This window comes from Cornus florida, unplaced genomic scaffold (assembly GCF_030987335.1).
Source record: "Cornus florida cultivar Cherokee Brave unplaced genomic scaffold, ASM3098733v1 CherokeeBrave_3.0.0_Hap2_Chr06, whole genome shotgun sequence".
In the NCBI taxonomy this organism is placed as follows: domain Eukaryota; kingdom Viridiplantae; phylum Streptophyta; class Magnoliopsida; order Cornales; family Cornaceae; genus Cornus; species Cornus florida.
In genome coordinates this window covers 68,119,079-68,132,728 of record NW_026775576.1, presented here as the reverse complement: position 1 = coordinate 68,132,728, position 13,650 = coordinate 68,119,079, and the positions used below count along the sequence as shown (strand labels likewise).

At 30.5% G+C, this 13,650-nt stretch overlaps 1 protein-coding gene across 1 annotated transcript; it reads left to right on the top strand.

Annotated features, from left to right (window-relative positions):
- Positions 1 to 9,742: 9,742 nt before the first annotated feature.
- On the top strand, positions 9,743 to 11,451 carry LOC132314908 (UDP-glucosyltransferase 29-like). The gene has a single exon (XM_059813677.1). It carries the CDS (start codon positions 9,938 to 9,940, stop codon positions 11,318 to 11,320), a length of 1,383 nt encoding a protein of 460 aa, XP_059669660.1. The 5' UTR covers positions 9,743 to 9,937; the 3' UTR covers positions 11,321 to 11,451.
- Positions 11,452 to 13,650: the final 2,199 nt, after the last annotated feature.

Sequence of the window (13,650 nt, the reverse complement as noted above, 5' to 3'; positions counted from 1 at the left end):
ATCAACAATTGCAGCATAAATTTTCAGCAATCTGAAAACGGTACACATAACTCCAAGTCCTGAAATAAATTCTGCAACCATAAATTATAGCCTCAAAGCATGCTACAAATTAAAATTTCATAATAGACAAAGTAATCATAAATTACTTTGCACTTTTTCATAATATTGTTCCTCCAACCAAATCTTCTAGAACTCTTTTAATATATGCTTTATGAGACAATTCTAAAAACAAATCAATGTGATCTATAATGAAATATTTCTATTCCTATCACATAGGATGCCTCATCCATATATTTCATTTCAAAGTTCTTAGAGATAACTTTTAGTTTCATATAATAAACTAAAATCACTACTAACAAATAAAATATCATCAATATATAGAATCAGAAATATAAAATTACTCCCACTAACTTTCTAGTATATACACTGATCGACAGTATTTTTCTTAAAACCAAAAGAAATAATGGTATAATTAAACTTAATATACCATTGTTAGGAAGCTTGTTTAAATCCATATATTGACATCTTAAGTTTACGAACCTTGAATTCTTTACCCTCTAATATGAAGTCTTCAAGTTGTTCCATATGGACTTCCTTTTATAAACTCCTATTCATAAAAATTGTATTCACATCCATTTGATGTAACTCTAAATCACAATAAGCTACTAATGTCATGATATTTTAAAAGATTCCTTCTTAAATACTAGAGAGAATGTTTCTTTATAATCTCTTCATTCATGACACTAATCCATTTAATAAAATCATTACTGTTAATGGCTTGTGAATATGTAACCAGATCCGTATATATCTCACTATATATCAAAATTAGATTCTTACAGATATATCACATAGTCATCCGGAATAGCAGATCTCCTTTCTCTTTGAGATTGTCTTAATGTTATTCCTTATTATTCTTCTACAATCTATTCATTGGTGACAATCTCATTATAGAGTTGTTGATCATTTAATTGTTCTTCGTTGTTATACGATTCAACAACTGAAGTAACACTTATTTCCTTATAAGTTATGGGTAAAGATATTTGTACCCTAACTTCTGAAATGATCAAATTCTTATTTTTATCACTCCCACTGATTTCACCATTCTTAATGAATCTGACAATACCGGTTTCAATAATTATCGTACTATGTTTCGGATAGTAAAACTTGTATCCTTTAGATTACTTAATATCCACAACATTATGGGTAACGAGGAATTACTTAACATACTTCTAACCAATTCCATAAGAGTACGATTACGCCTTACAGCTACACGCTTCTACTGTGGCATGTATAACAAAGTGTATTGAACACAAATGGCATACATTTCAAGGAGTTTAACAAACGGTTAGAGTATTAACCTATTTCATCATACTTTACATAATATTCACCACCTCTATATGACCTTATGATTTTCACTTTCTATCTAGTTATTTTTCAACCTCATTTATGTATACTTCAAGGGTACCCACTGCTTGAGATTTTTCATACAATAAATAGATATATCCATAATGTGAAAAATCAACTATAAAGGCGATAAAATACTTTTCTCCTCCAAAAGATGGAATATCAGAAGGTTTACAAATAATTTCAAGAAGTTATGTACTTATTATGGCTCATTTCTTTGTGCGTTTAATTTGTCTACCCTTAATACAATCTACACACACATCAAAATCAGTAAAGTTTAGATTCAGAAGAATCACATCCTTTACTAATTTTTCTAACCTTTCACTAGATATTGACATAGTCTTTTATGCCAAAGATAAATTTTCTATTAATTGAGTTACGCTTAATTCTAACATTATGATACAAGATCAAAAAGATTTTAATAAATAAACCATCAAATTTGAATTTACAGAAATCATCAACAATAGAACCATAACTCACAAATTATAATTTCTTAAATATATATCACTACCAAATTTAAATGAAAAACCATTAACATAAAGTTTTTGAAATAAAATCAAATTATGGGAAATTGAATAAACATAAAATTTTTAAAATAATTTAAATAAAATCCATTGTCTAACATTAAACATAGTGTCACAATGATTTCAACAAAACTTTTTCTCAATTATCATAAATAAGAAATTCTTATTTGAATTTGTGATTTAGGCCATAAAAAATTCTTGCATCTATTAGAAATATAAATATTAGTACTTAAGTCAACCTATCATGTATTAAAAAGAATTTCAACAAGTAATTCGCAATATACAAAAGCCAAAAGCGTACTTTTCTTTTTCGAATCATTCTTTATATGTTATGTAATCTTTTTAAAAGTATTTAATATATTAATGACACTTTTTCATTATTACATTACTTTTTTTTAGTAGATTGACCTAAATCTTTTAATTTTGGGTGTTGCTCACTTATTGCCTTTTCTGACTTATTCCCAAATTTCTTTCTAACTTCTTGAGTCATCAGATAAACATAATGATTACCTTGCTACTTAAGTTTTGTCTCCTCATAAATTAACATAATGGTCAATTAAATCACTTTCCACTTGTCTTAATAGTGTTAATTCAAAATGACCCATACTGAATAGACAAGAAATTGAGAATAAATTGAATAAGAAAATTCCCATTCACAATCATCCATAAGGTTCTCAATTTTGCAGCAACATTAGTCATCTTAAAATACGATCATACATTGTACGAGTACCAACAAAAAATCCATAGTAGTTATATCAATTAATAATTTTCGTTTTAGATATTTATCTATAACACGAAAACATTCTTATAATCAAATATTCCTTAGCACTATCACTATGAGGAACAATTATTCACATAAGGATAATGCTTAATCTGTTCGATCTCTCCCAAGCTTTATGGAGAATCTTTTCTTCCTCACTGTTTTTATCAGTAATAACAGTAAGTTTCTCAATTTAAAATCTTAAATTAAGATTTAACACATCTAAATTTTGAACTCAACTTACTCATTTCATTATGAGAAGTTAGTCATATTGAGAATCAGAACAGATGTAGTATGCGCATTAAGGAATGTAATAAAATAAATATAATAAGATAAAATCTTAACAACAATAATGCTTTGAATTAACAACACGTATGTATAACTTAAAAATATAAATACAATGTATAATTATAGTACCCCTTTGGGTGGCAACTATAAAATACTAATAATGATTCTTACATGTATTTATATGTATACCTTTATTGGTGATGCATTATTTAATTAAACAAATAAGTTACCTTTGGATATCCTATATTTACCTAATTAAATATATATATATACATACATACGACCCTTTAATTTTTATTTAATCACTTGAAAATCAATTCCCTTTGAGAAATTATTTTTCATAATTAAATAAAATCAATATTCATGAATATCACAAAAAATTATAAGTATCATAATTCATGAAATATTGCAATTATGTTTACTACTAAAATTAATATTCATCAACTATTATGGTTAGGCCACTTTGGTAACTACCAACCTTTACATAATATGAATATTAAATTAGATAGTAACTAATTTATGATTAATTATGTCTATTACAAAAATTAATATTCATCAATCATTATGATTGGGATACTTTAGTAGCTACCAATCTTCACATAATATGAATATTAAATTAGACAGTAATTAATTCATCAATAAGTTATATTTACTACTAAAATTAATATTCATCGACCGTTATGGTTAGGCCACTTTGGTACTAACCCACACATAATATGAATATTAAATTAACTAGTAATTAATTAATTATTAATTTACCCATTTAACATTATACACACATACTCATAATTGTCGATTAAAGTTTAAGCAACTTCGATCTCAAAAACTTAATAGTCCGAAATTTCAAAGAAAATATCTTTTTATTTTATATACATAATAAAATATATTATTTTATTTTCGGACTTAAAGATCATAATTGAATCAATTTAAAATTGATTCTACAATATGTATGTATGTTTGGGTACAAAACAAGTTATTTGCATGTCTAATTTATTAGATTAAATTTCTAAACTCACAAATTATTCTAGAAATTCATATTCCTAAAATAAATAAATCAATACATATATTTTATGTATTCAATAACTTTAATTTTAATTTATTTTAAATTAAAATCAGAATCTTCAAATCATTGGACAAATACTTATAACAATAATTTAAACCTCTTTAATAAAATAAATAAATACACAAACTTTATGTATTTATTAATTTTTAAATAATAATAATAATGAGTCTTTGTAATCCTTTCACAACTGGCTGTTTCTATAAAACAATAGCAAGACAAATACTATTATTATTATTATTATTTTAATTCAATGTTCTTTATTAGTCATGCACGAAAATCAGTAACCTAAAGCATTGAAGTTCTATTACACATATGTAAACTATGTATCAGTAACCAACTTTCATAATTTAATTTTGGCTTGGAAATTGAGGTACCCAAACCCAAAAACCACACGGACTAACCTAAACATACAATTCTAAAAGAATGGATTATACAATCATTTAATTTTAAATTTATACATATTATTTATGCAACTTTAATGAAAAATAATGAGTTCCTAAACCGTTAGCTCTGATACCACATGTAAACTATAATAATTCGTGTTAAGCCATTAATCACAAATTTACATGAATCTTATGTCTTAGAACTTCATGATTTTCACATATCTATAATGCATAAATAAAAGCTAATTAGATATAAATACCTCGATTCACGATATCAATTCTTGTTGAGATTAAGTCCAACGTCCAGATCGAAAACTGGTTTCTCTCTCTTAGTCTTTTGCACACATAAAACTTTTACGTGTTATTTCATTAATTGTACATAATTGATGGAGTATATGCACTTTTATAAAGACAGAGAGAGGACCAATTTTCCTTATACTAATATAATTATACTTTCCATCAAAATAAGAAATAAGAAAGGAAAACACTTCTTCAATAAGTAATTACCAAAAAGATAATTATAAGTTGACCAAAAATAAATAATATTAATTAATATTTATTTATTTACCCACCAAATAATATGTCACATGTCCAAATTATATGAGCCACAATTAAATAAATAACTTTACATGTCAATTTGTTGAACAGGTCTTCTTTTTAATGGGCCACCCCTCTAAATCCACAGACAAGCTTTCATATCAGCTACTTTATGACTCCAAAGTTTGTAGCCGGTAACCGATAGACAGGCTATATCCGTACTGAACCGCAAATCGAACATCTTTCAATGCACTGAGAGCACTCTGTCGGTCAATAGCCTACATTCTTTCTTTCTAGATTTTGAACAGTCTATTTACAAATATTTTTCTCTCTCTCTAAAATTCCTTTGTTAGGAACTTTTCAGATTAATATTTTTTTCTCTCCATATTTTTTCCTGCGTTTTTCAGATTTTTTTTTTTTTTTTTTTTTTTTTTTTTTTTTTCTCTCGTGTTGTTATGCTTCAAATTTCATAATTTGCAATTGGTAAAATTTAAAATCTTATCACTATAGCACTTACACATAACAAAGGTTAAATCAGTAATGGTTATTCTTTCCCGGATTTTGGTATTAAAAAGAAAAAAAGAAATTAAACATAAAGGCATTTTAAGAATTTCATTTTTAGTATTAATAATTGAATGAATATTAAGAAAGCAAAGGATTCGGATCGCGAATTGTTGGACTCAAAGACCTTTACAGAGAGCAAGTGAGAGTGGGTTCAATGAGAGAGAGCGTGAAGATCGATCTTTTTATCTGAGGGTGGATAGGTGTGTTTGGTGGTGTCTAAAGGTTTGGGTGTGTTTTAATTGTTTAAGTGTTTGTCCCATGGATACAACATAATATTATAATAATAATAATAATAATATATATATATATATATATATATATATATATATTTGTTTTAGACCACATGTTATCGGTCCCACAATATACTTATTATTCAAATTAGAGGTACAGTTCAAAAGCAAGATATCAAATACTTACCTCTCAGATCTCTACCAACGCCACTGTACCCTTTGAGGCTACAACATAATATTGTTATGTTATAACATTATTTGTAATTTTAATATTCTACCTCTTGCCTGCTTTTTTTCTTTTTTTTAGTGATAAAGTAAGATTAATTTAATAATTTTAAAATCAAAATTATGATTTGTTCTTATTTGTACAAATTAGAAACAGTAAGGGAGGTTTTAGCACAATAGAGAATAATTGCACATTTTACATATTATGAGGTTTTTTTTTTTTTTTTTTTTTTTGCACTTTACCCTTGTATATATGAGTTCTATTTTTATTAATCCTGTAAATAAGGAAATAATTAAGTAAGAAGGAACCTAGTTGACTTCGTAATTAATATCAAAACTAGTTTGGAGTTTGTTTTGAATATATATATATATATATATACAGTTCACAACCCTAAACTGAGAGATGGACGAGGCAAAATAATTTGCAAGTTTGATTTTCTTGTAGGCATTAATTTTAAATTTCATTCGTGATCTTTAGCATTTTCCAAAAAAATTATTGTTACATGTTACATTTGGTAGTTTCAGCATTAGCTGGATGCCAACTTTAATCTAAATAGACAAGAGGGTCATGTATCAACCGCTAGATGCGGTCGCTCTTTAAATTGCAAGAGATCTGGCTGTGTGAGAGAGAGAGAACAGTGTTAAATCATCCAAAAACGTCAAATTGTTTTTAGAAATGTTTCGGCACTATTTAAAACAAAACAAGCACACCAAACATGTTTTGGACTGAACATGAATATTGTAGCGGGCCTGCAACAAAAATATTCAAAACAAAACACCAACCAAGCAGGCCCTTAACTCACATGTAATTTCCCAGTGTAGAGATGCAGCATTAGAAGAGATGATGAGTGGATGGATGAAGTTTTGACATCTAGTTGTATATCTATTTCTTGATTTATAATAGTGAAATCTTTATTTCCATGGACGTGACATGTAAATACAAATAATGACATAATGACATCATATCAACACAAACATACAAATATATATGAAGATAACAATTATACACTTTTTTTTTTTTTTTTTTGATTTCATTATAAATTAAAATTGACGACTGGGAGCTGTAATTTAGCTCTAAAATTAAACGCGAAATTCAAATTCTTATAAAAATAAATGGGTGTATAATTTTTTTAAAAATTAAAATTGAATGAAAATGAAACAAAATACGAGGTTCAAATTCTTATGAAGATAAATGGGTGTATAATATTTTTTTAAAAATAAAATTAAAATTGAATGAAAATTGAACGGAAGATGTACTTGTGGAGCCCGTTTGGGGCTGCTGTTGGAATAAAAAAAAAATGCTTTTATCAGTTGAGTTGTCAAAAAATAGTTCAAAAAAAAGTAAAAACCATGTTAGGTGTTTGGTAACACATTATAATAAATATTTTTCACAATTAAATTATTTTTTATTTATTTGGTAATAATATTTTTCTTAATACTTCTATTGCTAATTTTACAATAATATCTTTTAATAGAATGTTACCATATTTGATAATAGCAACTTTATAAAGGAAGGAGTGTAATTATTTTTATAAAAAATAAAAAAGACAAAATTGTCTGATGAAAAAGAGTTGCTCAAAATATTCAATCTCCAGTAAGTATGCACTTTTGAAAGCTTCAATTTTTAGCTCATTCAAGTAGAGCTAAATTTTGTAATCATTAAAAGCATTTTTAATGATTGCCAAATACATCTTAATGCAATTTATCAAATTAAAAACGCTTTTAAACAATCAGGAAGCAATTCCAAACCGGCTTGTAGTATAGTGGTGAAAAGAGTCAATTTTAAAATGCTAGAGAAGACGTAAAAGGATTTGTTGGGCTTCAACTAGATTAGCGAGCCTGGCATTGCTTGTTTGTGTTGATTGACTCGGACCGACCATGAATGGAACAAACCCAACTTAACACAAGCCCAATTTGAATAGATTGGGCTCCCAATTGTAGGCTAAAAATTGTTGCTGGTACCTGGGCCAGCTCCTATTGGGCTTTACTTCATGTCTATTTTAATGGTTGGGCTATGGCCCAATCGAAGATGTTTTTGACCATCCTTTACCCTTCATACTTTGCAATCCGCTTGGGCTACCTAATTTCAAATCTCCAATTTGCTACATATTTATACATTTGCAAAAAAAAAACATTTGGAACAGCATGTGACATAAATTAAGAAAGTGCTAAAATCTAATGATGAATACACTCCAAAATAAATTACCCTATAAATTTATAATCTAATTTTAAACAAATCCTTCACATCCAGATAAAGGTCTTTGTATAATTCCACCAATTTCAATTACTTTGCAGTGTATTTGTAGGCATAGATGGTGAAAGAATATATCCAAATTAACAAACAATTGTTAGAAATAAAATAAAAATTATTAAAATTATGTTGGGCTCCATGAAATTAGAAAAAAATCAGAATTAATGGTATTAGAAAAAAATTAATGGTATTAGAAAAAAATTTGAAATTAGAATTAATGGTATTAGAAAAAAAATTTAATTTAATTTTTTGTAATTTTGAATTGAATTTTTTTTTTTTTCTTTCTATTTACACCAATTTCAATTACAAAACTCCTATTCCATGCCATATAGTCAAACATAGCTAATTCTTTACTATGAAAAATTAAACTATGAAAAATTAAAGTACCAGTGTAATTTTCTCTTCCTAAAAAAGAGATTGAAAATTTGAATTTTCTTTTTCTTCTTCTTTTTAAAAGTTTTAATCTCCTGTTTTTTTAACTTAGATGTATTAAATAATTAATTTGACTTTTCACACATTTCAAAAAATTATAGTTAAAACAGGATAGTTCATGACTCTTTCCATGAAAGAGATCTCTTAAAAACATTAGCAGTTGGAAAAATAAAAGTCAATTTAAACCTCAACTTTGGTCAACCAAACCCTTTGAATGGAGGTATTAACTTCAAATGCGGCAGGCTTGTTTTTTTTCCTAATCCACGTTCTAAGACCAATTTGATATCTAGTGATTTGTATTCAAATGTCAGGGTCAGAAGTTCAATGGAAGTGGCTTCTATTTTTAAACCCATTAATTCTAGGAGGAGAAAGGTATTGCCAAGTTGCCAATAGGTCTAGTATAACCTTTAGGGCACGTAATTGTTGTATAGTCTTTCGGCTGATTCATCCCAATTTGAATCCAATTTGAATTTAAATGTATATCTTAGCAATAATATAATGTATACAAATTGGTATATATTTGAGTTGAATTATAGGGCAAAATCAAGATCTCACCAATGTCATCCATATTATATAAAGAGATTTTAACTATTAAATGAGATTCAGATTGTCCTAGGGGCATAAAGGGATTGGTAGGGATTTAGAAAGTAAATTTTCGAGATCTATTAAATACCTACGAGATCTATTAAATACCTACGCCCGAATCAACATGAATTGATAAAAAATTTTATAAAAAATATACATATCCGGCCGTGCTTAATTTGTATTTAAAATTACTCAAGAAAACAATTTCAACTTAAATTAAATTTCTAATAAAGCTCAATTCATTTCATACTCACAATAACAATTTCCACAACCAAAAGTTAGGTTAGATTGAGAAATGACTTATCATATCTCGGCAATATCTTATTTATAGTTAGAAAAAGTTGAGCTACCAACTTCTTAAATATTGAATCAGTCTAAATCATTTCAATTTTTGATCCCACAATTGTAAAGACAAGAGTACTAACTTCTAGTTTTTGGTCCCATCAATATTGTCATTACACACGTAACCCTGGGAGACAAATATATAGTTGAAAAAGGTTATTTTATTACTTCCTATGTCTCAAATTAAACTTATTTTGAAACCGATCAAAATAGAAACGTGAACAAGTTTTTTTTAGTTGAAGGGAATATTATTATTATTATATAAATAAAAAAAATAAAAAAAAAAAGAAAGAAAGAGAAAGACAATGTCCACTATATATTCACCTTGAATAGTTGAAAGAGAGAGAGCATGGCCGAAAAACAGAGTAGTGTGTTAATGCTGCCATGGTTAGCTCATGGCCACATATCTCCATTCCTAGAGCTAGCCAAAAAGCTCGCAAAGAGAAACTTCTTCATATACTTGTGTTCAACACCTACCAACCTCACTTCCATCAAGAAAAGGCTCACTGAAAATGAGTCTCTCTCAATACAACTAGTAGAGCTCCACCTTCCATCATTGCCTGACCTTCCTCCTCACTACCACACAACCAATGGTCTCCCAACCCATCTCATGACCACCCTCAAACAGGCCTTCGAGTTGTCAAGCCCCAACTTCTCCAACATCCTCAAAACCCTAAAACCGGACTTGCTCATCTATGACTTCAACCAGCCATGGGCATCGTCCATTGCTTCTTCCCACAACATTCCATCTGTTCAATTCATAATTTTCGGGAGCGCCTTCATCTCTTTCGTCCTTCACATGATCAACAACCCAAGTCTTCAGTTCCCGTTTCCAGCTATCTATCTTCGCGAGCCGGAGCGCCCTGCGTTCCGCGGCTTGATTGATGCTTCTGCTAATGAAGTCACAGACGGAGAACGCTTCCTCCAAGCCCTCCAGCAATCTTGTAACGTCGTGTTGATCAAGTCTTTATCGAGAGAGATAGAGAGGAAATATTTGGATTATTTCTCAGTTTTGGCTAACAAGAAGATCGTGTCTTTAGGTCCACTTGTTCAAGACCCCGTCAATATTGAAGATGAGTGTATAGAGATAATGCAGTGGCTTGACAAGAAGGATGAGTCTTGTTCAGTGTTTGTTTGCTTTGGGAGTGAGTACTTCCTTTCTAGGGAGGAAATGGAAGAGTTGGCTCATGGATTAGAGCTCAGCAAGGTGAATTTCATATGGGTTGTTAGGTTTCCCATGGGAGAGAGAATTAGGGTTGAAGAGGCACTGCCTGAGGGGTATCTTGAGAGGGTAGGAGGGAGAGGAATGGTTATTGAGGGGTGGGCTCCACAGGCAAAGATTCTAGGTCATCCAAGCACTGGTGGGTTTGTGAGTCATTGTGGATGGAGTTCTGTTATGGAGAGCATCAAGTTTGGTGTTCCAATCATAGCCATGCCAATGCATATTGACCAGCCACTGAATGCTAGATTTGTGGAGGAGATTGGTGTGGGTGTGGAGGTCAAGAGAGGGAGCAATGAAAGGCTTGAAAGGGAAGAGATTGCAAAAGTCATAAGAAAAGTGGTGGTGGACAAAAATGGAGAAAATATAAGGAGTAAAGCAAGAGAAATGAGGGAGCATATAAGATTGAAAGGAGAGGAAGAGATAGATGGGGTTGCAGAGGAATTTATTCAACTCTGTAAGCAGAAGCAGCAGTACAAATTATTGAATGATCGTTCAAATGCTTATCAATAATTATCTTTTCATGATTTGTATATTGTACGTCTAACTGTACAATTTAAATTGAAAGCAATTCTTTCAATTATTCTTAATTCAGAAGAGCTATTATATTTTTTTTAAAGTTCAAGCAATACACATACAATATTGTACCCTAATAAACTCGAACTTTCAATTCTTCTCTTTTAGATTAATATTGTCTCTAATGAAACTCGGACTTTCAATTCTTCTCTTTTAGATTAATATTGTCTCTAATGAGTAACTTTCAACCATTTTAATGGCTTACAAGAGTAGATGGGTTTTATTATAGAAGAATAAAAAAATTGTCTGAAAAAAGTTTTAATTCATTGCCGTATGAGGGAAGCTAACGGCACAGTCGAGCAACGTGTCAGCAGCGTATTGGCTGCTGACTTTTAAATTTTCGTTTGTTGGTTCTTCTTCTGTCACCTTGTAGACCCAAAATTGCAGAGAGAACCGATCATCAATTTGCTTCGTCGCCGACGACGGTGACAAAACAGTGGAAGAAATCGATATTTGCAGACCCAAAATTGCAGAGGCATTGACGATGGTGTCAAAACAGTGGTAGAAAACCCCATATTTGCAAACCCAAAATTCATATTCTTCCCCTTCTTCCTACTTGCAAACCCATATTTGCAAACCCAAAAACAATTCTCTCTCTACTTATCTATGCCCAGCCGTGACACTAATATATCAAACCCTTGTTGCTTGCAAACCCATTTTTCTCTCTCTCACCAGCTCTCTCTTTCTACTTTCACCGGCGGCAAACAACCCCGTCCAACCCAAACTTCGGGTTACCGAAGATGCCGTCGTTGATTCGGATGATGGTGGGCGAATCCGGACTATCGGAGCTCGGCGTCGGAAGTGAGGAGAGGGTCGGCGGCTTGGATGGCCGGTTCAAATTCCTATTCTTCCCCTTTTTCCTATTTGCAGATCCATATTTGCAGACCCAAAAACCCCGCCCTCATCGCCATGGTTTATTTCCGGGGAACCGTGTTCTGTATTGTGTTCCATAGAACCGTGTTCACTGTGCAAGACCTTCCATTGCTGCAAAATTCAAATAAAAATTTAGTAACCTCAATATTCAATGAAATAAAGCTGCTCTTGTATAATATTAGCTGATTAGCTTAATGTCAGAGCTATATATATATATATATATATATATAACCATAGCAGATGCGTCGGATGGACGTCAAGTAGTTGATAGTATCCCTCCAGGGCCCGAACTTCTTGTTTCAGAGGGCAAATCTATCAAATTTGATCCACCATAATCCGAATGTGGGCGGATTTGGTCAGGGAGATGCAGAAATAGTACTTCAAGATCCATTACGTGTCCAAGGTCTTTTGTTCTTCTTGGCATCTGTTATTTTGGCACAAATATTTTTGGTTATATATATATATATATATAGATACCTAATTAGCTGTATATCAAACCTAATTAAACCTAATTAAAGCAAATTTCAAAACAAATCTGCCACATATATCAAACCTAATTAAAATTAAGGAAAACCCAAAACCTATTTTTCTTTGATCCATAAAATAGGAAATATAACATCAAGAACAACCAAAATTTTCTCACCGCACAAGAAAGCTCCCCACGAAGTCGTCCAACATAGTCTAATGCACGCATTTCATTTAGGGTATCAGATGAGCCATCATCATATATAAAGATATTGGAGTTGTTTGACTTCGATCAGTTAGAGAGAGAAAAGGAGACCGGCTCGATCTTCGCCGCCGGTGGACATAAAAGAGAGAAGAGGGAGAGAGAGAGAGATAGAACCGACACAAACACAGAACAAATAATAAAAAAACCTGGCTCGAAAATCTAAAAGTAAAAAAGTTAATAAAGTCAGCAGCCAATAGGCTGCTGACACGTTGCTCGACTGTTGGCGATAATTCACTCAGTAGACTGCCGTTAGCACCCCTTCTTGCAGTATATGATGGTTTGCTATATTTATTATTAGCAGAGCATCTTCAATGCAATTTTATATGGGTTATCATCGCTAAAGTATAACAGGAGATGTAAAAATGGGCGATGAAAACTGAAAGACATGGGCTTTGATTTTTTGAACAATTTGAAATTAGTTGATTAGTTGCACAGAGAGAGGGGGAGGGGGAGTTGATTAGTTGCACAGAGAGAGGGCAATTTCAGAGTTGAGAACGGGAATAGAGATAGAGGGGGTTGGGGAGGCTGAAATGATTTGCCCTAAAATATATATATATATATATATATATATATATATATATATATATATTTAATAATAATATAATTAAATATATATAATATACATATATATATATAATATATAAATTTCTGAAAAAGAAAAAAA